This window comes from Cetorhinus maximus, chromosome 14 (genome assembly GCF_964194155.1).
Source record: "Cetorhinus maximus chromosome 14, sCetMax3.hap1.1, whole genome shotgun sequence".
NCBI lineage: Eukaryota > Metazoa > Chordata > Chondrichthyes > Lamniformes > Cetorhinidae > Cetorhinus > Cetorhinus maximus.
Window position 1 is genome coordinate 83544233 of NC_135892.1, and position 23292 is coordinate 83567524.

The 23292-nt window shown below is 41.4% G+C and overlaps 1 protein-coding gene across 2 annotated transcripts in view; it reads right to left on the reverse strand.

The window, feature by feature from the left end:
• thada (THADA armadillo repeat containing) overlaps window positions 1-23292 on the reverse strand; it is a 423827-nt gene that overhangs the window by 47371 nt on the left and 353164 nt on the right. For both annotated transcript variants that reach the window (XM_078557163.1, XM_078557162.1), the window contains 3 exons: window positions 20684-20756; window positions 20431-20587; window positions 18302-18433 (listed from right to left, as the gene is read on the reverse strand). In XM_078557163.1, the coding sequence (XP_078413289.1) occupies window positions 18302-18433; window positions 20431-20587; window positions 20684-20756 (362 nt within the window). The remainder of the gene's footprint in view (window positions 1-18301; window positions 18434-20430; window positions 20588-20683; window positions 20757-23292) is intronic.

Genomic DNA, 23292 nt, shown 5'->3' on the forward strand with positions numbered 1-23292 from the left:
CACCACCTTTGCTGCGGATGTCGGGGCTGCACCCAGGGGTAGTGGCAGAGTTAGGAAATATGAGAAAAATTGATGTCACTTTTAGGTCACAGGTGTGCTAGACATATAAATAAATTGCACTTTTGTGAATACATTTGATGGTTATGTGAATGTTATTGGCAACTTAAGGTGTTTTGATTTTGTACTCTGGAATCCTCTTATTTCGAGGTTTAGCCTTCCTCCCACTCAGTGATAGTGTCCCACTGTGAGATTCACATTCCTGTGATGTCAACTTCAGCTGAACTAGTCTCTGCACCCTTGTGTGATATCAGGGAGATGTATTTAAGTCTTTATTGGAAATGCGTAATGTAAGCATTTCTAACCCTTCTTCCTCAAAGAACACCATTGAGTGAGGGCAGCTCATCAGCATTGATATTCTAGGAGCACTTGTGTCTCCTCAGTGGTAGTGGCAGAAGAAAAGACATGCATGGGAGGAGGAGATCCCTAGGCATGTCCACATCTCAGTCACAGCAGTATTTGCATCATTAGATGGCGGCAAAGCCAGTGAATCTTGCAGCCTGACTATCTTCGTCCAAAGCAAACCTGACATAACGATGGGCCTTCCTGTAAAGGGCATCTGTGAACTCTTTTATGCATCGATATGTTGCGGACTGAGAGATGCCACACAGGTCCCCTGTTGATCCTTGGAAAGAACCAGAGGCTAAGAAATTCAGCGCTGTGGTCACCTTCAAAGCCACTGACAAGGGATACCCGCCAACTTCACACGTCAAGTCTTCATGAAGAATGTGGCTTATGTGATGTACCAGAGCTCAGGACAAGTGCAGACGTGCATAGCATTGCCTCTCACTCATTTGTAACTAGGAGACTCTTCTACGATAAACCCCAGGTCTGGCGAGGGGCCCCCATTGTCTGGGTCTCTCCTCCTGACCCTCCAGTTCATTCTCTGGCTCTGCTTGACCATGTCCCTCCTGCTGGAGCTGCGCGCAGAGTCGCCTCTCCCTCCTTCGCCTCCTCCATTGCATTAGGACCCCGACAAAGGCAGCATTGAGCCCAGGGTCCATATCTGCTTTTTCCTTCTCTCTGAAAGGAAACTTTGAAGACATTAATGATTCAAGAGGCAAGAAACTGAAGCTCAGAAGATGACACATTTGGAAACTGTAAGGGTCCATAGTTTTTCCTGCCCTGCTTGCATGGTGGCTGATGCTGCCTTGTCCCTGAGACACTAGCACACACATCGAGATGACCAAAATGGCAACGCAAATATGGAACATCTTGAGACCTGTGTGGGATGCTAAAGGTTAATTGAGATGAGTGACCCAACCTAGCTCGGTGCTCCAATCTCTGATGTGGCATATCAGTGGTCACGAGCAACTGATTGATCAATGAATGGATGCCCTATAGCCTGTTACGAGTGTCAAACCTGGTGAACATGTGACAGGCCTTCAATGATGGAATGCCATAAAATGATACAGCTGTGCTCCCTTCACCGTTGCCTGCATTCCCAAATTCTACATTCCTGTGTGTTACTCTTGAGATGCAGCGACTGAGTTCTGAGTAGCCCTTTAACAGTGCCAATGAGGCCACTGGCTTTCATCGCAAGGAGGTCTTCCTCCTTTCTTTCTAAGCAGACTGCTGTTCACTCCTGTGGTAACAGAAGGTTAGAAGGTGACCCCAGAAAGGCCCACTCGTGTTCGCCCTTCCCCCTCACTGCCATTCCACAGCCTTCCCTCCCTGTTACCCACCTCGTGTTCATCAACCCCACCCACGCCTCACAGCCTGCCCCCAGTTGAAGTGCTGGTTTCTGAAAATGGAGGCCTGTTTGAGTACCACAGCACAATGGTGTTCTTTAGGATAATGTAGACATAGGGCAGGAGCAGATCAACCCTACAGCCTCAGCAGTGTGGCGTTCATCGCAACAAGACCAGCACAGCGCTATGGCAGGTAGGCTATGTATGTCCCACTCACCTTAGTTACCAGAGAACTGAAGTCCAACTTGTGTACCCTTTTCAAATGGGTTTAAGGCCGAAGTGATTTCCCGCTTCCAATTGGAAGGCGTGGCAAGATTTTGGCAAGCAGCTGTTTTAATGAGCACTCATAACATGTTAATGAATGCAAATGGCGTTGGTGCCACTAGTTGGCGGGATAACCGACCCGTCAAAAACCCAACATTGGGAGAATTGCAAGCTGTTTTTATGCCGGCGGATTTCCGACTTTTTTTGCCTACCGCTGGATCCTCCGCTCCCGCCCGCCACGAAACCCGCTGCAGGGGAGATGGGAAAATTCTGCCCTATAATGCTAAAGCAGTGGATTCCTGAATAAGAGGATGGAGTTTAAATTCCAGTCTCAATGGTATTGGCTAGGTATACCACAGGGCAGGAAAATAGTTTAGAGGACCGCACCTGGGATTGTAATATAAACATCTTTAAAAAAAGTTCTATTTGCTTTGCATAGTTGTTTTCCAATTAACTGACTCAGTGACGGCAGACAGAGAACTGCCAGCCCTGCCAAGATTGCTTCTGAGAGCAGCCTGGGGTGTTTCACCTTGCAATATTACCTCTCTTCCTCAGGGATGTTTTATTTGGCTCCAAATGACACCAAGTTCAGACTGTTAGAAACTCACTATGAAGCTGTGAATTGAGGCACCAAGCCCAGGTTTTCCTTCCCGGTTCCTGTCGGGTGGCTCATACAGGGAAGTGGTGCATATATGTGGATGTTATGTAATGACAGAGCTATTACAAAGGAAAATTGATATATAGGCCCGAATGTTCTGTGGAGAGGCAATCAGTCTCTTGGTGGTCAGTGGGGGGAGGGGTCCGGTGGTCAGTGGAGGTGTTGGAGGGGGCAGTCAGGGGAAGGGAGTGGTAGTCTGGGGTTGGGAAGTAGTCGTTGGGGGTAGTTGGGGAATGTAGTTGGGGTTTAATTTGGTGGGGGGGGGGTTAGCTGGGGAGGTCCCTTGGCAGGTCGAGGGGCATATTTCAGGGGGGGCCCATGGAGGGTTGGGGTGGTAGTTGAGGGGATCCTGTGGTCGTTCGGGGGAGGGGTAGCTGGGGGTTGGGAGGACAGTCAGGGGGTCCCATGATCAGGGAGATGTGGGGAGGGGGGTGGGGGGTTGGAAACGTTCCAAGGTGGGGGGGGGATGCGGGCATCAGGGTTGGTCAGTACTACACTGACCCAGAAGTTAGAAGCAGTTTTAATTTAACTTTTTCTGGTTAACCTACTGTAAGACAGTCAGAACCATCCAAAATTTGCAATTTATATCGTAGTTTCGAATGTTTTCCATTGCAGGGCAATTGCCCAACTGAAATTGGAACTTCCTGAACAGTTGCCATGTAATCCTTACATGGGGAACATCAGGGGAGAGGTTGGGGGGGCGCGGGGGTAGAGCCACCTATCACATCTTTGGGGTACTCTGAGGTACGACGCTCCGGAGCTCAGACGTTATGGGCTACTATTTTTGCATTTGTACCCGTTAACAGTCAACACTTTCCAAACAAAATAATCGAAAGAAAGTTGAAGTTCTTTACATGTCCATCACAGTGAAGAGTACATACTGTTCTCATAACATAGGATTAACAGAAAAAATAGTGAGTATATACTCCCTGATGATTTCTTTATTTTAGTATTGTATTGTTGGAATAATATTTATGCCTGCAGAAGAAAACAAGATAATCTCAAAGACAAGTCATGGAAAATGCTAAGAATCAACAATGCAAAAAATAAGTTACTTACAACAACTTGCATTTATACAGCGCCTTTAAGGCTAGAAAATTGCCAAAAATCTTTCACTGAGGTACAGATAAAGAGCGGTGAGGCGATTAAAAGATTTAAACACCCAGCCCTTGATTTCCTACAGGGACAAAACCCTGAGTTTTCACCAAATTATGCTCAATCTGATTTTAAGCTACACTCAAATTTCTTGCCAATCTCATTAGCATACAACAGAATATAAAAATTGGTGCAAATCAGCATTAAAAAAAAATCAGGGACCAAGGAAAGTGTCAAAGTCATGTCATATATTCGTTATATAAAGATTAAAGTTTCAACTCATTTAACCACCATTACATATTTCTTAAGATTCAGTGAAAATTAGGTCAATTGAGCTGGAGGCAAACCTCATGGATGAGCTGAGCTTGATAAAGACATGGGGAGATGGGAAAGAGCTTACATGAATGTGTTCAGAGCTAAGATGGAGGAGCCTAGGGGGTGTTTTCTTTATTGGGCATGGAGAGAGGTGAGAAAACAGCAGAGGCAGCTGAACTGGTAGATTCAATTTTGATGACAATGAAGTCCATAAGCTTCCTGCACATTATGGTGAAGGTGAGGAATTTGATTTTAGAACCATAAAACAGAGAAGCAAACGTGAAGCAATATAGAAACCATTGGACTGAGCTATATAAAGGGCAGGCCTTCACTAATGAGATAGTCTTTGTGGATTATGGATTCTGTGATAGATGCACATAAAAGTGATTCACAGAAAAGATATATTTATTAGCTTTAATGGGTGATGTACTGTGTGATAAATGTGTGCAGAAATGATTCACATAAAGGGCAGACCGTCACCAATGTATTAAGTCTGGTGGATCACATCCCTTGTGATAAATTTGCAGAGAATATGAGCGTTTTTGGCTAGATTTGCAAACACGTAAACATATATAAAAATGCTTGAAGGCTGCAATAACATATTTAGAACTACTGCCTTCATTAGTTCACTTTAAGTTCAGCATGTCTAATTTACACAGCAGCTAGTTTGTTTTTGTATCAAATTGCAGCTGTTGTATATTATAATACACTATGCAAATGATGCAAATTTATTTATGCCGAGGTTACTACTCAGTAAAAATGCTCACCTCATACTGCAGGCTTTAAACCACTTACAATTATATAATGATTTGAATCAAACTCAAGAGTTCAGTACAATTTGAATTCTCCCTGGTTTTATGTTGGTTTCCACTGCACACAATTGGATGTGTAGTGTGATATTATTTAGGATTATTTAACATGTTCTTCCAGGGGCAAGGGGAGGGGAGAAAGACAACAGAAATTGGAAACTAGGGGTATCAAATTCAGCTTGAATCAATAATCTACAGAGAGAGATAGTTCTTATTTTCCTTTGCTTATAGAATTTTGCAATAAAAAAGCCTTCAATCCAATCCTCCAAATTGGTTATGGGAAGATAAATTGAAAAACTAAAAACAAACAAAAAAAAATTCTCGTGAATTATCTAAGCTTCAAGTCTTCATTTTCATTTCTTTTACCTTTCAAGGACAACTTTATACTTGCAATGTTACCATAGCCCTGTAGTGCCAGGTGAAACATGTTACCCACAACATGACCCACTTGTCAATTTTCTCAGCTTCTGCCAAGGTAGTTGTATTGTGTCTAAATGACCACACCACAGCACAAATTATCTACTATATTGCTTTTTTGCCACACATGCCTGTGAGATTGAGGCCATGTCGTTCATGGTTAGAAATACAATGTGTAAAATACAGCTACATTTGTAGCCAACAGCACAATTCCAAGATAGATGCTTCCTGGCTAAAAGACTTACAAGAGAATATTTCATAAGAATGTACAGCCAAAAAGAAAATCAATGTAATAGACTAATTTGGGACTTGCAGAAACAAAAGGGTGAACAGGACTGGTTTATTTGGCTGGTCCCAGTGTTTGGTTAAGGCTAATGGAATGTTGTTCTTTATCTCAAGGGGCCTGGGATAAAAAGGAGAGAATTATACTTCAGTTGATTACATCCTTGGAAAGATCCCACCTGGAATACTTTCAGTTTTGGGCACTGCACCTCAGGAAAGAAATATTGACCTTAGAGGGTGTGCAGTTCAGATTCACCAGAAGGATATTGGGGTTTAGAGGGTTAAATTGAGGATAAGTTGCATAGACTTGGCTTGTATTGACTAAAGTGCAGGAGATCAAAGGGTGATATGATCGAGATGCTTAAAATGTTAAAAGGATATTACAAGATATATAGGAGAAACTTTTGCCTGTGTTGGAGGAAATCAAGAACAAGGGGTCGGATTTTCCTGAACCGACATGGGGCACATTCACGTTGGGTGGACAGAAATGGAAGCATATGGAGATCCTGCCCCCATTCTCACTGCTGGCTATTTTGATCATCTTGGGAAAGGGGGAATATTGTGAACCCGCACACAGTACTCCCAACCTTGGTGTCTCCATTGCAGGGGTAGGCATTTTAGAACCCTCACAATTTCCATGGAGTCAGGCCGGCTTCTGAAGGTGATGTGGTTCACGACAACTTAGAGGTGTCATGAACCATCGGAGAATCTTAGTCTAGTCTCCGGAACTTTTTGGCAGATAAGTTCAAAAGGTGTTGACAACTTTACATGTCATAATGTAATGCTATATGATAAATTAAATATGTTGTTAAAACAGTGATTAATTATAGGGCTTAAAAGGTAAGTGACCATTAAATTGACTAGCACTGTGAAAGTGGAAAAGTGTTCTGATGCATTAGAGTACTTTATCCAATGGATAAAGTGCTGTTCTTCATCAAATAGTATTGGCATCAAATTTGACTGTGTCAGTTATCCCCTATAATTTAATCTTTTAATGGAATTACAACTTAGACATCTGTTTCCCTGCTTTTAAACTTAAATGGATGGCTGAGGTCTTTCAATAGCTTCAAAAATTGTAATGCATTCAACTCTGGAGGCTTTGTTTACACAGCTATGGAATGGAATCCCATTGTGAATACTTGGCTGAGTACCATACGCACTAATGGGTTCAGTTCAGCAGGGATCGTTGGATACAGTCATTCAATAGAATCTCATTTTGCAAGCATGGCTGAGCTCCAAACCCCACTAATGGATTCAGCTGAGCAAAGGCTGTTGATACAGCTGTTAAGGAGCCTGTCAGTTTATTCATCTTGACAGTTTTATGACTACTTAAGAGAATTATATTTTTGAAATGGCCTTTCAATGAGTGTCTGCTTATCTTGACAGTTTCAAAGGCATCTCAAAGACTTCCCATTGTTATTATAGGGCTCATTATTTCTGTATATACTGAATGAATGGCATGGGGAGGGGTGAAGGGGTATGGGGGTGAGTGAGTGGAGATGGGGGATGTATCGGTGAGAGAGGGCATTGGATGATATGGAGAGCCATCAGGGCCATATGGGGTGAAGGGAGCATGGGGAGTGAGGGGGCGGGGGGTGAGAGGTGAGAAGGAGGGTGATGGTTAGGGGGCTTCACACTCATCTATAGAACTGGGCCAATGTCCCAGCCAACAAAGGTGGACCTTCTAACCTGGCCACCTCAGCATCCGCCCACCTCCCTTCGCGCCTCTGTCCTGCCTCGGGAGGCAGCAGCCCCAGCTCCAGCTTGCTTCCGATTGAGGGGAAGTATAATGGGCCGGCATAGCCACTCAGAAGGCAGGGTTGTGATGTTGGGAAATGGCCTGAGTCCCGATTCCCATCTCAAAGAGGAAAACCCAGCCCAAGATTTTAAAAATTAGAGCCACACCACTTGGGATTGAAATCAAGAAGAACTTTTAAAAAAAGAGCAGTAAAATCTAGAACTCTCCCTCAAAAGGCTGAGGATGTTCAGTCAATTGAAGCTTTCATGAATGAGACTGATAGATTTTTGTTAGGTTATGGGGTTGAGATACAGATCAGCCATAATTTAATTCAATGGCAGCGCAAGCTCAAAGGATGGCATAGCTTAACTCCTATTGGTATGATCATCCATGAGCCGCCTTCTTTCTAGAATAAACATTTCCAACTTCAATACCTCAAAATCTCAGGTATCAATTAAGTTGTCCTTAACTGCACCCTCCCCAATGTTTCATGCTGACATGCAACTGACCGCTGCAAAGAATTAAGATTTTAAGCACTTTGTCTCAAGCAATTTTGCCTTGTAATTGCCAATAAAGGCAATTAGACCCGCATTTTTAACGGAATTACTGGATTTTAAACCAATGCTAGTATCATTGTAGGCATTCAGTGAACAATGTGCCATTCTCAGATTATTGTTGCATTACTTCATTCAATTGCTACATTGGCTTCCCCCCAACATCACTGCATATCCCAACATTCTGTCACCTACATGCTCCTTTGTGAAGCTTCGCTGATTGAACTCGTTAAGGATTTGATTGAGTGGGTCTCCATGCATTTTAAATACATACCAATTGTCAGTACTTTAAATTGACATCAGCATTTCAACCCATTTGTCAGTTTGTATGTGTTTCACAGATGATTTTTCTTAGGACTGAAGGCTGTCAGCATCAAGCAATAAGATTAGTTGGAGGGCAGGGCTGCAGCTTGTAGAACCAGCCTGGAAGGCAGAGCTACTTGAATTGGCTGGAAGGCAGGACAGGATGACGTAAGGAACCACACAGATTGGTTGAAGGGTGACAACAGAGAATACTAGAACCAGTAAAATGTTATGTTCTTCCACTCCTGGCTACACACAAATTGATTGGAGGAAAGCTTTAACGATAAGCTGATAGCTTTTGAGAGTTTAAGTGGATTTGTAGTGTACAGCTCTAAAGATGTTACAAAAACAAAGAAAATGATAATGTGCAACTTTTAAAAGCACATCCTTTTCTTCAAGACTGGTGACAGATGATTTTCTGAGACAAAGGCAGATGTTCTCACACGCAAAAACATTAATGGATTATTTGAGCATTTCTGTTATTGCACTGAGAGAGATTGTCATAGTTTTGATTAAATTAGGGAATGGTGATGGCTCTTAAGTTAAAAATGATAATGAGATTTCCATATTTAGGATTTCACAATATATAACTGTGATGCATGATTCAGACTTTTGATCTGTTTGTGGATGAGGTGCAGCATTCAGTTATGTTCTGTAACCTTAAAAGCCGTTTCTAGTTTGTTTATGTGCTTGGTGGTTTTGTTATTGTGCAGTAGCTAGGGAGAGGATTCCCATCAACTATCACCTTGTCCACAAAACACAGGACAAATCCACCGACCAATTACTGCCCCATCAGTCTACTCTCAATCATCAGCAAAGTGATGGAAGGGGACATCGACAATGCCATCAAGTGGCACTTATTCATCAATGACCTGCTCAATGGCACTCAGTTTGGGTTCCACCAGGGCCACATAGCCCCTGACCTCATTATGGTCTTGGTCCAAATGTGGACAAAAGAGCTGAACTCAAGAGATGAGATGAGAGTAACTGCCCTTGACATCAAGGCAGCATTTGACCTAGTGTGCCATCAAGGAGCCATAAGAAAACTGGGGTCAATGGGAATCAGGGGGAGAACTCTCCACTGGTTGGAGTCATATCTCGCACAAAGGAAGATTGTTGTGGTTGTTGGAGGTCAATCATGACAGTGCTGGGACATCACTGATGGAGTTCCTCAGGGTAGTGTCCTAGGCCCAATCATCTTCAGCTGTTTCATTAATGACCTTCCTTTCATCATAAGGTCAGAAGTGGGGATGTTCGCTGATGATTGCTCAATGTTCAGCACCATTCGCGACTCCTCAGACACTGAAACAGTCCGTGTCCATATGCAGCAAGACCCAGGCAACATTTAGGCTTGGGCTGATAAGTGGCAAGTAACAGTCATGCCACACAAGTGCCAGGCAATAACCATCTCCAACAACAGAGAATCTAACCATCTTCACTTGACATGCAATGGCTTTACCATCACTGAATCCCCACAATCAACATCTTGGGGGTTACCATTGACCAGAAACTGAACTGGCCTAGGCATATAAATACACTGTGGCTACAAGAGCAGGTCAGGGGCTGGGAATTCTAGAGATAAACTCACTTCCTGACTACCCAAAGCCTGTCCACCATCTACAAGGTTCAAGTCAGGAGTGTGATGGAAAAATCTCCACTTGCCTGGATGAGTGCAGCTCCAACATCACTCAAGAAGCTTATCACCACCCAGGACAAAGCAGCCCGCTTGATTGGCACCCCATCCACAAACATTCGCTCCCTCCCCCAACGACGCACAGTGGCAGCATTGTGTATCAGCTACAAGATACACTGCGGCAACTCAGTAGGTCCTTCGACAGTACCTTCCAAACCCACGATCTCTACCACCTTGAAGGACAAAGGCAGCAGAAGCATGGGAACACCACCATCTGCAAGTCTCCCTCCAAACTAAACACCATCCTGACTTGGAACTATATTGCCATTCCTTCACTGTCGCTGCGTCAAAATGCTGGAAATTCTTTCCTTGCAGCACTGCAGGTGTACCTACACCAGACGGCCTGCAGCGGTTCAAGGAGGTGGCTCACCACCAACTTTTCAAGAGCAATTAGGGATGGGCAATAAATGCTGGCCTAGCCAGTAACGCACACACCTGGTGAAAGAATAAATAAGAACCTATATCAAAGACATTACTCTTGATATTACTTAATCATTTTAAACCAGTCAACTTTTCTGTTAAGACAGAAGACTTCTACACAACCAGTTCAACGTTCAATCTAGCTTCAGGTGTTTTAAAGTTTTAAAAAACAGTAAATGTTTGGAAGGTGCAACACATTGATTTAACAAAGGAAATGACTTACCCGTAACACTTTGGTGTGACGTCAATGTTTCAACTATATTGATTCACCCTTAACTCTCTTGAAGCTAAATAAAAAATGCTTATTTCAAATAGGTAAGATAGATAAATCAGCATACCATTACTCAATCCAAGTAATCCTCCATCTGCCCGTGGCTGCTATGGAAACCAGATTTAGTACTCATCTGTTTGGTAATGTAGAATGGACTGCTGGTTGGGTTAGCAGAGGCGGATATTATTAAATATTTAATTCCACAAATTAAAAATATATCATGGGATACATTCCTAATGAAAGAAGTTGAGTATATTCAAGATATGGGGATGGTGCAGGAAAATGGCATTGAGATAGAAGATCAGCCAGAGCTAACTCCTGGCCTTTTTCAATGCAAGGCCCTGGCCTTTTTCAATGCAAGGCCCTGGCCTTTTACAAGGTCAGGTCATTGCAGGCTGTGAACAAATTGAATAAAGACTTTTCACACACCTTATTGTGTTCTCATTCAGCATTTGAATCTGTTGTTTTTGACATAGATTGCATTTGTAAGCATATTGGGTCACATTGAGGTGCATTGATATGGGAATGGGGCCTCCTCGGCTGTTACGAAGCTCCGCTTACCACAAAGTTGACGGCAGTTCTGCTGGGATTCAACTCATCGAGTTTTAAATGCAAGTGTCCCTGCTTCTTTTTTCAAATTCTAAGTATTAGTAATTAGTGAAGGAGCAAATTTCTGCTTGATGGCAGAAATATAGTAGAGTTCATAGTTCTGGAAAATGCAAGATAGAGAGGTGTGGAGACTGTGTGCATGAGAGTGAGTGTTATTAAGTGAATCTTATACCTTCAACACTCAAAAAAGCTTTCACTAATTTTTAAAGTCATCTCTGTGACAAAATCTAGTTCACTGCATTTTCATTTTTTTTGTTGTTGCCTAGATTAATAGACAAATGCTTGGTATATGATCAGCTTAAGTCATGACAGGCCTTGCCCCTTTGATCTTTCATACCAATTACTTCTCTCCACCTGTTATAAGGTCCATATTCAGGACAGCTTTTGAGGTGACAGCTGTTGGCCAGCCTTTGCTAGTTTTCTATGTTCATGTTATTATGACATGCTTGCCAATTCTCTCCACTCCTACTGTGACTTCTTTATATTATCTCAATTATCCCTGTGAAGATTTTCAAGACTAGAGCTTTGTCTGGTCTCTGCATTTTTGGTAAATGCTCTGTTCTTGTATTTATGCAAATACTTTTCCAACTGCCAGGAAGTGACAGTGGTTACAGTCTGAAGCCCTGATTTATGACTCCAAAGCCAAATCCATAGGCTTCAGCCCAACAGCAAAATGTTCAACCACATCAAGTCTTATGATTCATAAAAAACACACATTTGAATTATTAAATGTGTACTCCATTTCAGGGTGGCAAAACAAATCCTAAAGAGGTCTGCCAAATCTTCTGCAAGCTGTTTTTTATTTACAGAACACAGCAAAAACCTATGAAATTTTGAATTTTATAGGCTGGACATTAAGACACTGCTGCAGAAATTAAAGCAACTCTTCTCAATTAGTTACTTCCTACTGCATGTGCAATGATACAAACTGTAAACCTATATCTAGTCTTCTGTCCAAGCTATGCATTAGACTTCCTGTAAAGATGAATATTCAATGTGAACTTCAAAGTAGCAGTCAAAAAGCTTTAAAGATACTCGGAAAAGGTCACATTTTATGTGTGTGCTTTTGTTTGCAAAGCATAAGGCAGACATTCTGAAATACATTCTTTAGGTTTCTCAGGCAATCATGTATTCAGAAACTAGCACAGGAAAATTAATGACTCTGTGATTTACACCTGGACTACATATAGGCATCATAGATCTAGTCTAATCCCTTCATTACCCTAGTTCTCATGAGGGAAACAAGGGTACAAACTCAGTGGTGGGATGCCAAACCTGAATTTATTAGTGATTTATTGATTTCATACAATTTTTTTAATGAATAAAAAGGAGAAACAAAAAGGTGTTTGCTTGCTCCTTTTCACAAGTAATTAGGAAAGCTAACAGAATGTTATCATTTATTGTGAGGGAAATTGAATACAAAAATAGGGAGGTTATGCTTCAGTTGTACAAGGTACTGGTGAGACCACATCTGGAGTACTGTGTACAGTATTGGTCTCCTTATTTAAGAAAAGATGTAAATGCGTTAGAATTAGTTCAGAGAAGGTTTACTAGGCTAGTGCCAGGAAACAGCGGGTTGTTTTATGAGGAAAGGTTGGACAGGTTAGGCTAATATCCACTGGAGTTTAGAAGAGTAAGGGGTTACTTAATCGAAACCTTTAAGACCCTGAGGGGTCTTGACAAGATTGGATGTGGAGAGGATGTTTGCTCTTTTTTCATTTGTTCATGGGATGTGGGCATCACTGACTAGGCCAGCATTTATTGCCCATTCCTAATTGCCATTGTTCAAAGGGCATTTAAGAGTCAACCACATTGCTGTGGGTTTGAGGTCACATTGGGGCCAGACCAGGTAAGGACAGCAGATTTCCTTCCCTAAAGGACATTAGTGAACCAGATGGGTTTTTAACGACAACTGGCAATGGTTTCATGGTCATTATCAGACTGTTAATTCCAGATTTTTATAGAATTCAGATTTCACCATCTGCAGTGATGGGATTCGTACCCTGGTCCCCAGAGCATTACCCTGGGTCTGTGGAATACTAGTCCAGTGACAATACCACAATGCCACCTCCTTGTGGGAGAATCTAGAATTAGGGGTCACAGTTTAAAAATAAGGGGTCAGTCATTTAAGGCAGAGATGAGGAGAATTTTTTTCTCTGAGGGTCGTGAGTCTTTGGAACTGTCTTCCTCAAAAGGCAGTGGAAGCAGGGTTTCTGAATGTTTTAAAGTCAGAGCTAGGTAGATTCTTGATTAACAAGGAGGTGAAAGGTTATTGGAGGTAGGCGGGAGGTTACAATCAGATCAGCCACAATCTTATTGAATGGCGGAGCAGGCTTGAAGGGCCGAGGCAAAAGACGGGAAATTATAGGCTGATTAGCCTGACTTCGGTCGTTGGTAAGATTTTAGAGTCCATTATTAAGGGTGAGATTTCAGAATACTTGGAAGTGCATGGTAAAATCGGGCAAAGTCAGCATGGTTTTATCAAGGGGAGGTCATGCCTGACAAATCTGTTAGAATTCTTTGAGGAGGTAACGAATAGTTTAGACAAAGGAGAGCCAATGGATGTTATCTACTTGGACTTCCAGAAGGCCTTTGACAAGGTGCCGCACAGGAGGCTGCTCAGTGAGATAAGAGCCCATGGTGTTAGAGGCAAGGTACTAGCATGGATAGAAGATTGGCTGTCTGGCAGGAGGCAGAGAGTGGGGATAAGGGGTTCTTCTCAGGATGACGTCCGGTGACTAGTGGAGTTCCGCAGGGGTCAGTGTTGGGACCACAACTTTTCACTTTATACATTAATGATCTAGATGAAGGAACTGAGGGCATTCTGGCTAAGTTTGCAGATGATACAAAGATAGGTGCAGGGACAGGTAGTATTGAGGAGGCGGGGAGGCTGCAGAAGGATTTGGACAGGCTAGGAGAATGGGCAAAGAAGTGGCAGATGGAATACAACGTGGGGAAGTGTGAGGTCATGCACTTTGGTAGGAAGAATAGAGGCATAGACTATTTTCTAAATGGGGAGAGAATTCAGAAATCTGGAGTGCAAAGGGACTTGGGAGTCCTAGTCCAGGATTCTCTTAAGGTTAACTTGCAGGTTGAGTCGGTAGTTAGGAAAGCAAATGCAATGTTGGCATTTATTTCGAGAGGACTAGAATATAAAAGCAGGGACGTGCTGCTGAGGCTTTATAAGGCTCTGGTCAGACCACATTTAGAATATTGTGAGCAATTTTGGGCACCGTATCTCAGGAAGGATGTTCTGGCCCTGGAGAGGGTCCAGAGGAGGTTCACGAGAACGATGCCAAGAATGAAAGGCTTAACATATGAGGTACGTTTGAGGACTCTGGGTCTATACTCGATGGAGTTTAGAAGGATGAGGGGGGGGGATCTAATTGAAACTTACAGAATACTGAAAAGCCCGGATAGAGTGGACGTGGGGAAGATGTTTCCATTAGTAGGAGAGACTAGGACCCGCGGGCACAGTCTCAGAGTAAAGGGAAGACCTTTTAGAACAGAGATGAGGAGAAACTTCTTTAGCCAGAGTGGTGAATCTATAGAATTCATTGCCACAGAAGGCTGTGGAGGCCAGGTCACTGAGTGTATTTAAGACCGAGATAGATAGGTTCTTGATTGGTAAGGGGATCAAAGGTTACAGGGAGAAGGCGGGAGAATGGGGTTGAAAATCGTATCAGCCATGATTGAATGGTGGAGCAGACTCGATGGGCCGAATGGCCTAATTTCTGCTCCTATGTCTTATGGTCTTATGGCCGAGTGGCCTCTTCCTGCTCCTAGTTTGTATGTTCGTATGGTCATATTTGTATGAGATGCATGTTATAATATAATAGTACAATTTATCTTACTAGAATCACAACTGTTGGCAAGACTGCAACATGTGTACTAACCACACTGTGGCATAACCTGTAAAACAGCTATAATATTTTTACAACAAACTTTACAATGTTAAATCATAACTAAAACCATTGCAAATAATTATTTAAGGAAGAGACAACATATGTCAACATTTTCTGTTATTTGAAAAAATGTTCCAAATCTCTTAAGTTTTCTGCAATCCCAATTTTAACATAATTTTCCAAATCGCCAGCTCCATGATGGCTATGCTGATGACCTGCAACCAATTATATACAGATTCTTACTCAGCAGAGGATCTGTGATAGCTTCAGGTAGTTTTTATTTCGCTGTTGGAAATTATCTATCAGCTATTGCATGCAATATGATTCAGAAGGGGAGAGGGGAAATGATGAATTGGAGATGGAATGTGAAATGGACAGAAGATTGGTGTAAGAAAATGCAGATAAGCTGATAATCTTTAGATTTCTTGTCATATTCAGCATAGCAAGATACTCCTGAATTATTTTAGTTACTTAAAATGAAATTAAAACAAACTGCTTAATTTCCTACCATTCCAATCTCCAATGACTTGAGTTTGTCAATGGGAAATGTAATAAAATATTTTTTTGAGGCAGAGCAAAGTTATTTGATATACTTCCTTGTTTGCCCCTTTCAGGCTTCTCCAAGCCATTTGCCCTGGCCCACTGGCAACTAATCCCAGGACTCTGCCAACGTTGCTTTTCGGGGGACAGAAACAATATGAAGGTGGGTCTCCTTCCATCCCTTTCTCAGATTCCATTCTCGAATATTAAAGCTGATATGAAACACTCATCCTTGAATATTAAAGCTGATATGAAACACTCAGTGAGATGATTTGTGGGTGCAAACCAATGCTATGGCACTATTCAATTGCTGCAACTCCAAGCATGGAACAACATGCTGCATTTTAATAAAGTCAAGTACAACACTACCAATTTTTTATTGTCTGCTCCAACTTCCCAGTTGTGCTGTTGAAAACTTTTAGAAAAGAGTCTTTCATTATCATTATGAACTGTCACATGAAACATGCATCTCACATCCCAGGATAGCTGTGCCATTGTGTTATGTTACACTCCATATCAATGTTTTGTAAGGGTACAGTACACTCAAGGCTATTTCTTTAATGTTTAAAATTTCAGTCTGAGTATCAGTTATTAGTTTTGACTCAATGCCATGTATTTCCTTACTGCACCATTTGTTTCTTCATTGCTGCACAAGGGAGTGTCAGCATCAAGGAGGTATTAAGGAGGTACAGTGAATTACAGACAAGGAGGAAAGAATACAGTGCAGCATTTCACTTAATGCACTTTAGTAAAAGAAAATAAATACCCAATTTCTTAAAATCCAGTTGGTTAAACTATCAATATATATGCACTAAGCAGCTTCTGACAAGGGTTAATGAAGTCTTCTACCATCTAAAATAAATATTTTTAATTTGCTGAAGGAATGGAGGAAATTATTGGAAGGAGGGGAATGGATAAGAGACTATATTCACACCTTCATCAACTCAAAAACATTGCCTTGCTCTTAATAACACTGTTGTTATGGTATTGAGAACATATGAATTATACATGATAAAACTTGAATTCATTTCTTTTAAAGCTTTACTTATAAGTGAATAGCCATGTAAACACTTTGACAAACTTAGAAAATATCAGTGCACCACTAACCTAACAAGTTTGCAGTTCTTTGTAACATCGAGCTTATTAAATTAAACATACCTTTCACATTTCATACTGGTAACAGGAAGAATCCAATTTAGAGCCATTATACAAGCAAAATGCTACAGTTAATTACTTTATTGATATGCATGGTTATGAATGAACATACAGTTACAGTATACCTGAACACCTATGTCCAATGAAAGGAAATGTTGTACTGGTGAAAATGATCAAACTATCAAACTGGTAAGTCAGCATTGGAAGACAGAGGCTGATTCAAATATAGTTTCCAGCTTGTATCTATCTGTTGGTGAACTAAATTCAACACTGAAGATGGAAAATCACTTATGTAGCGTGACTAGAATGCAATACCCAGTGAGTGGATAGTCACAAGTAGGCACCAACATTTGATAAATGCTCAAACTCTTAGTTACATGTGGGGTGAAACTGAAATTTGTATTAACTTATAAGGACAAAAAGAGGATTGAATTCTATTGACTTATCTAGGCTGGGATTCAAAACTATTTAGATCTAAAAGTGTAACGACACAAACAGGTATAGCCTTTAAAAAAATGTTGTTTGAAACCTCATGGTTTAGCAAATAAAGGGCCTTCCAGATATAGTAATGAATCCTCATATATGCCCCATTCCCAGACTGTGCTTGATTAGCTCGTTTCAACAAGGAAATCAACTAGGGCATTGCAATGGACCTAAAGTTGGAAAGCAGGAAAGAAAATAATCCCCAGGGTGCCTGTTCCTTACTGCTATCTAGCAATGGCTACTGCAAAAGTTTATGCGGAAACCAAGCATGGAACCTATACTCTCATTGGTCAACTAGCCAATTCACATCAACTATCTGGATTTACATATTAAGAATGATAGTACCAGGGCATGTGCTACCCTCTGTTGGACTACAGCAGAGCAAGACTGAAGACCCTATGGAGGGAAAGCAAGGGGAAAAAGTGCCTTAACCTGCAGGAGGTTTTGCTTCTCTAACATAGCAGTGATTGTACATAAATAGCAGCTCTATTTCCTGAAGTTAAAATGAGCTGCAGAGACATCCTTCATTCTACCAGAGATATTTTGCAGTAGACCAATCAGAGACACTTTCCATTCGACCAGAGACATACTCTATTCGACCAATCAGAGACATTTTCCATTTCACCTGAGACACCTTCCATTCTATCTGAGACATCTTCCATTCTACCAATCAGATATGCTTTCCATTCTATCAATTAGAGAATTAGAGATGTTTTCAATCCTACCAATCAGATGTTTTCCATGTTTTGTATGTAATTTCAATTAAACATGATTGTGTCCTTATGTTGAGAGGCACTGAGTCATAAAAGACCTCACAGGAGTACTGTGTATTTGATCTCTTCATAAAATATAAGTACTTTTGAAGCTATCCACTTACAAAACAGAGATGTATCTTCCCTGTCCTAAATATGTACTTTGTGCTTCAATCTTGATCAGCCACTATTATAACATAGATGTATATACTTTTATATGTGCAAAAATTCTTTTGGTTACATAATCAGCTTCTCTTTCAGAAATAGGGGGAAAAAAACAAGCATCATACCATCTTCTTTACAAGCCTCCAGAGAAGGTGGAATCATCTGTATAATGTTTGTGGCCTTGTCCCTCACCACTTGTTCTTCATCTTGTAGAAGGGTGAAAATACATTTCCACAGTGTTAAAGTATCCAGAAGATCTGCATCGCAAATGGGGGTTTATAATTACACAGTGACAAGTATCTGAAATAATCCTGTTGCGAATGTAGAAATATTAAAAGGGGAATTTTTAGGGACTGCATTTATAACAATATGTTTTTCTTTCCTGGGTCCCCAGCCAATTTTTGACTGGTTGTACGGCAGCTCTCTAATACCTCAATCAAGTGATCAAAACTAATTAGTGAGATTAAGCAATAAAAGTCGGCAGGCCATTTCACTGTAAAAGATATTCTTTTCTCAGCTAATGTCCAAACACAGAGGCTTAGGAATTACATTGTATCAGCCTAACTATCCTCCAGGCATTTTGCCAATGAAGAGGATTTCAATGCTGGGCTGCCAAATTACAGGCAGTGGTCCTCAGGCTTGGGGCGATCGGGATTGAAATGGTGGGAAGAGTGTAAATGACTGGGAAATGGGGATATTGGGTGGTGGGGCAGGGGAGGAGAAAGAAGTGACCAAGAAGGATAAGGCCACCAGTCGAAGGGCTAGGGGGAAACAAGCAAGAGGGCGAGGGGGCACGACCGAGAAAGGAAAATGAGCATCGTTCAGGTGAGGGAAACTGGACAAGAGAAGGGGAGAAACCACAAGTGGGATAGGGACAGCAATCAGGAGTGGAAGATGAACTGTTATCAGTATAGAGAAGGGCTTGGGGGGTTGCGGGAGGAGGGTCGGGGCAGGGTCTTGTAATGATCTTCAGTACTGCAGTGAAACCAGGAATTGCTCCAAGGTCAGGTAAGTATTTTTTAAAAATTGATCTTTTTAGTGTCTCCGGCCATCCCTTTAGGGATCCACCTTTAGGGGTGGCTAGTTGGGTGGCATGTAGACCATGTTTTCCTGAACACTATCAAATGGATTTTCAATCATAGGTCAGGAACCAGAAATGCAGGCTAGCAGCATATAGGCTACCAAACCCGCATGTCTGGATGCCACTATTTCTACCTTTACTAATATGGCGGGTGGCACATGTCCAGCACATACTGAGCGTATGTGTCTGTCCACCATACTGCATGCTTATTCCTAGTCTGAGTATGAAAAGCTGCATGGTGCCACTGCACTTCTAGAACATACGCTTCAGCATGAGTCACTGGCTTCTGATTACGAGCAAGGCACGGGGCTGATTTCTCCTATTCCGAGATGATAACATCAATTATAGCACCTGATTTACTGCCCCTGCTGAAATCAGCAGAGTGTAATTTGAATGGAGAGATTCTTGTTTGTATGGTGTAGTATTGAACCTGGTAGTGCCTTTAGCTACTAGGCTAATAAGTGAGCTCACATTCAATTTAATCTGCAACATTTGCATTCGCTGATTAGAAATTATTCATTACAATTTTTTAAAATCTGCGTTCAAATACAGAGTTATCTTAATAAATCACTCTTGGTGGCAACATTTATTTTCATTCTCCTGCATCCAGGGCTACCTGATCTAAATATCCTACAGCCCACAAAGTTATATGTATATGTCTTTCTGATCAGAATATTTACCTACCAAATACAGGTAGGTAAGATTTGGATTAGACCTAACCTCCACAAGCAAACTATGAAATCTACTCACGATTTGAAATTAATGTAAGTAATCAGAACTACTCTTTATGAACTGACATATTTTAGACCTGTTCAGACCAGATAAGGTGGGGCCTTCAAATACGATTAATTAACATGCGCAAAACAAAACTTTGTGGGGTGCTCAGTGCACTTAAAGCAGGCTTTGATTAAATGTGAAAAAGCACTGTACTGAATGAGGTGCTAGTTCAATGAGTTGTAGTAATATTAAGCTATCAAAGAATGAATTACATTATAAAAGATGCAATGTATAATGTAAGCTTAGATTACTGTACAATGTATTTACAAATACCTCTGGGGGAAGAATATAAACAAATCAGATGCAAATGTATTTGGATCCAAGCATCGATTCACAGAGCAGCAGCAAATACATTTCCTGCCTACATATTCTATTTAGCCTGAAGTATTTACTCACCAAAATAAAGTTGTTTATTGGCAAGCAAAGATGGGGCAGCATCAATGAGGACTTTTGCAGCTGTCAATCGGATTTCTGTCTGCTGCTCTACTCCACAACTCTGTGCAACTAAATGAACCCACTGTCTGAGATCTTGAGTTATGGAATTCAAGGATTTCTGTTGAGAACAGAGCCACATATGAGAACGCTATAGATGCCTCTCCCAGAGGTAGCATATTGATTCATCGTTATGCAAGTAGTTAGTTTCCATTACCTCCTGCTTCTTCAGCACTAGATGGATCACCAGCTTTGAAGCCAATGTGAGTGTAACACTTTGCATCTCAATGCTAAAAATTTACAAGAAAAATGCAGTTAATGTTTATGTCCAGCTTAAATTCAAAGTAAAAGTACAACTACTATCTATATTCAGTTGAAGAAGAAATAAAAAACAATTTAGACATTGCCAAATTTATCCTTTCAAGGTATACTTTTAAATATCCTCAAAAATATATTTTCACGGATATACAGACATATTATTCCCAACTCTCTACCATGATTCAAGGTTTTGGCCTGCATGCTTGAAGCAGTTGGATAACTGGACACCAAGATGACTGCCGCCTTGGGATGATGTGACCTTAACTTAGAAGAAAATGTTATGCTTGAAAATTTAATTTTTCACTGTTGTTTATTATCACTGTACATAACATTTTGCCTTCATGTAAAGCCAGCTACTCTTATGTACATTGAACTCCATCTGAAGAGGTAGATTAATGATATGGCAATTGGTTGCTAACGTATATCCTGAAGAGGAACCATTGTCAAATTTCAAGCAAGCTCACCTCTATTCAACAACGTTCCCAAAATGCACAACTAATTGGGGGAGGAAGGGGAAATATTAACTCAAGCCTGCATTCAATTGTAGTCATCCCACAGCGTAGCCTTGGAAACCAGGAAGGTATGACAGTGGGTAGAATATTGCCATTGCCGTGCGGGGGCAGGCCCGACACGCCGATGCGTAAACTGACGCGCAATGACGTCGGGCATGCGTCCCGACATCATTTCAATATTTCGTTCAGCGGGCATGCGCTGGAGGTGGCTGTGAGCCCACCGAACTGTCAACAGCCTATTAAGGCCATTAAAAAAGTAATTTAGCTTGTTAACAAAGCTGCCCGTCCAACCTTAAGGTTGGCGGGCAGGCGAAGAACCCAAGTGGCCTTCGTGTTTTCTAGGAAACATCATCCACAGGCGGGATGAGGTTTTCTGAAGGTTTTATAAAATAATTGAATAAATTTTCCACACTTCACAAACATGTCCCAGCTCATGTGACACTGTCTTAATTGGCCCACCCGCATAAAATGGTGGTGATCGGCTCCACGTGCCCCCACGCCCACTTCTGAACAGCCCGCCCGCCATAGGAAAAATTCACCTCAGTGTCTAATCCTCTGAACATGAAATCAACAGCTCTTTAAATGGCGGCCACTATAAATGAACAAGTCAACCCAAACATTAGGTCTATTGTGGGTTATTCAATCACACAAAATAAAGCTAATAAAATTATAAATGAATATAAAGGATGCATCATTGGAAAGTAAGTTATATAAAGGCCTGTCATCAATAGTACAGACAATGAAACTAGTCGATTCGGTTTAAAAACCCAATTTATATTTGCACGTGCAGTTATTCAGGTCAAGTTCAGGTGAACTTTCACCTCCTTACACTACAATTCCTAATAAAGTCAACCATTAGCAAGGGAGCACTCTCACCTGGGAACCAGAAGATTGTGGGTTTAAGTCATATCCAGGCAGCTGAGCACAAAATCAAGACTGATACTTCATTGGAGTATTGAGGCTGTGCTAAACTGTCAGAAGTGGTGTCTTTTGGATGAGGATTTAAACCAAGGCCCTGTTGGCCCTCTCAAGGTCCCATGGCACTATTTGAAGAGCAAGGGCGTTTTTCTAGTATCCTGGCCAAAATTTATCCCTCAACCAAACCTAAAACACATCATCTGGTAATTTAGTTTATTACTGTTTTTGGAAAAATCAGCTGCCATTGTTTCCTGTATTGTAACAGCAACTGCACTTCAAAAAGTATTTCATTAGTTGTAAAGTGCAATGCAACATCATGAAGTCATGATAGGAACTATGTAAATGGAAATATTAACTTCTTAAATAAATCTGATAAGCTGAACAAATGCACAACTACACAACAGCAGGAATTGCAGGACTATGCATCGAGGAAGATGTATTACTTAAGGAAGGAATCATTATTAAAGAAGCCTGATCAATTTACAACACAGCCTTTTGGACTTTGAGGTTTGTTTCTTTTTCCCCCCACTAAACAAAATGTATTTTGCATTGAAATGAAAAATGAAATGAAAATCGCCGTAGTCCCAGAGCAACATAAGCTGCTCTCTCATCAGAGAGGGAGACAACTAGTGCTGAGTTAACCTGAGAGTCACCACACCTCAGACGAAGGGCAAGGTTCAGAAGGCAGATGGATGACCTCAGGTGGTACGGGAATTGAACCTACGCTGTTGGTGTCACTGTGCATCACAAACCAGCCGTCCAACCAACTGAGATAACCGATCCCCTTTCAAACACTTACGATGGAGTACAGAGTGTTATATTGACCAGCATGGATTCTCTTTACACTGGAATTATACCACAAATCTGAGGGTTCCAAGTCATTTTTAATGCTGATGCAGTTGTTTATCACTGAGGCGAGGATGAGAATCCTCAGGAGTAATATCAAACATTTAAACATTCTAAGACAGGTACAGTGAGAAAAAGGTAAAATGAAGAGCTTACCAGAAATTATTTAAGTCTATGGCTAAAGGCCCAGATCCAGAAGGGTGTGTGTTGCTGCTTCAGCTTGTGCTATTGA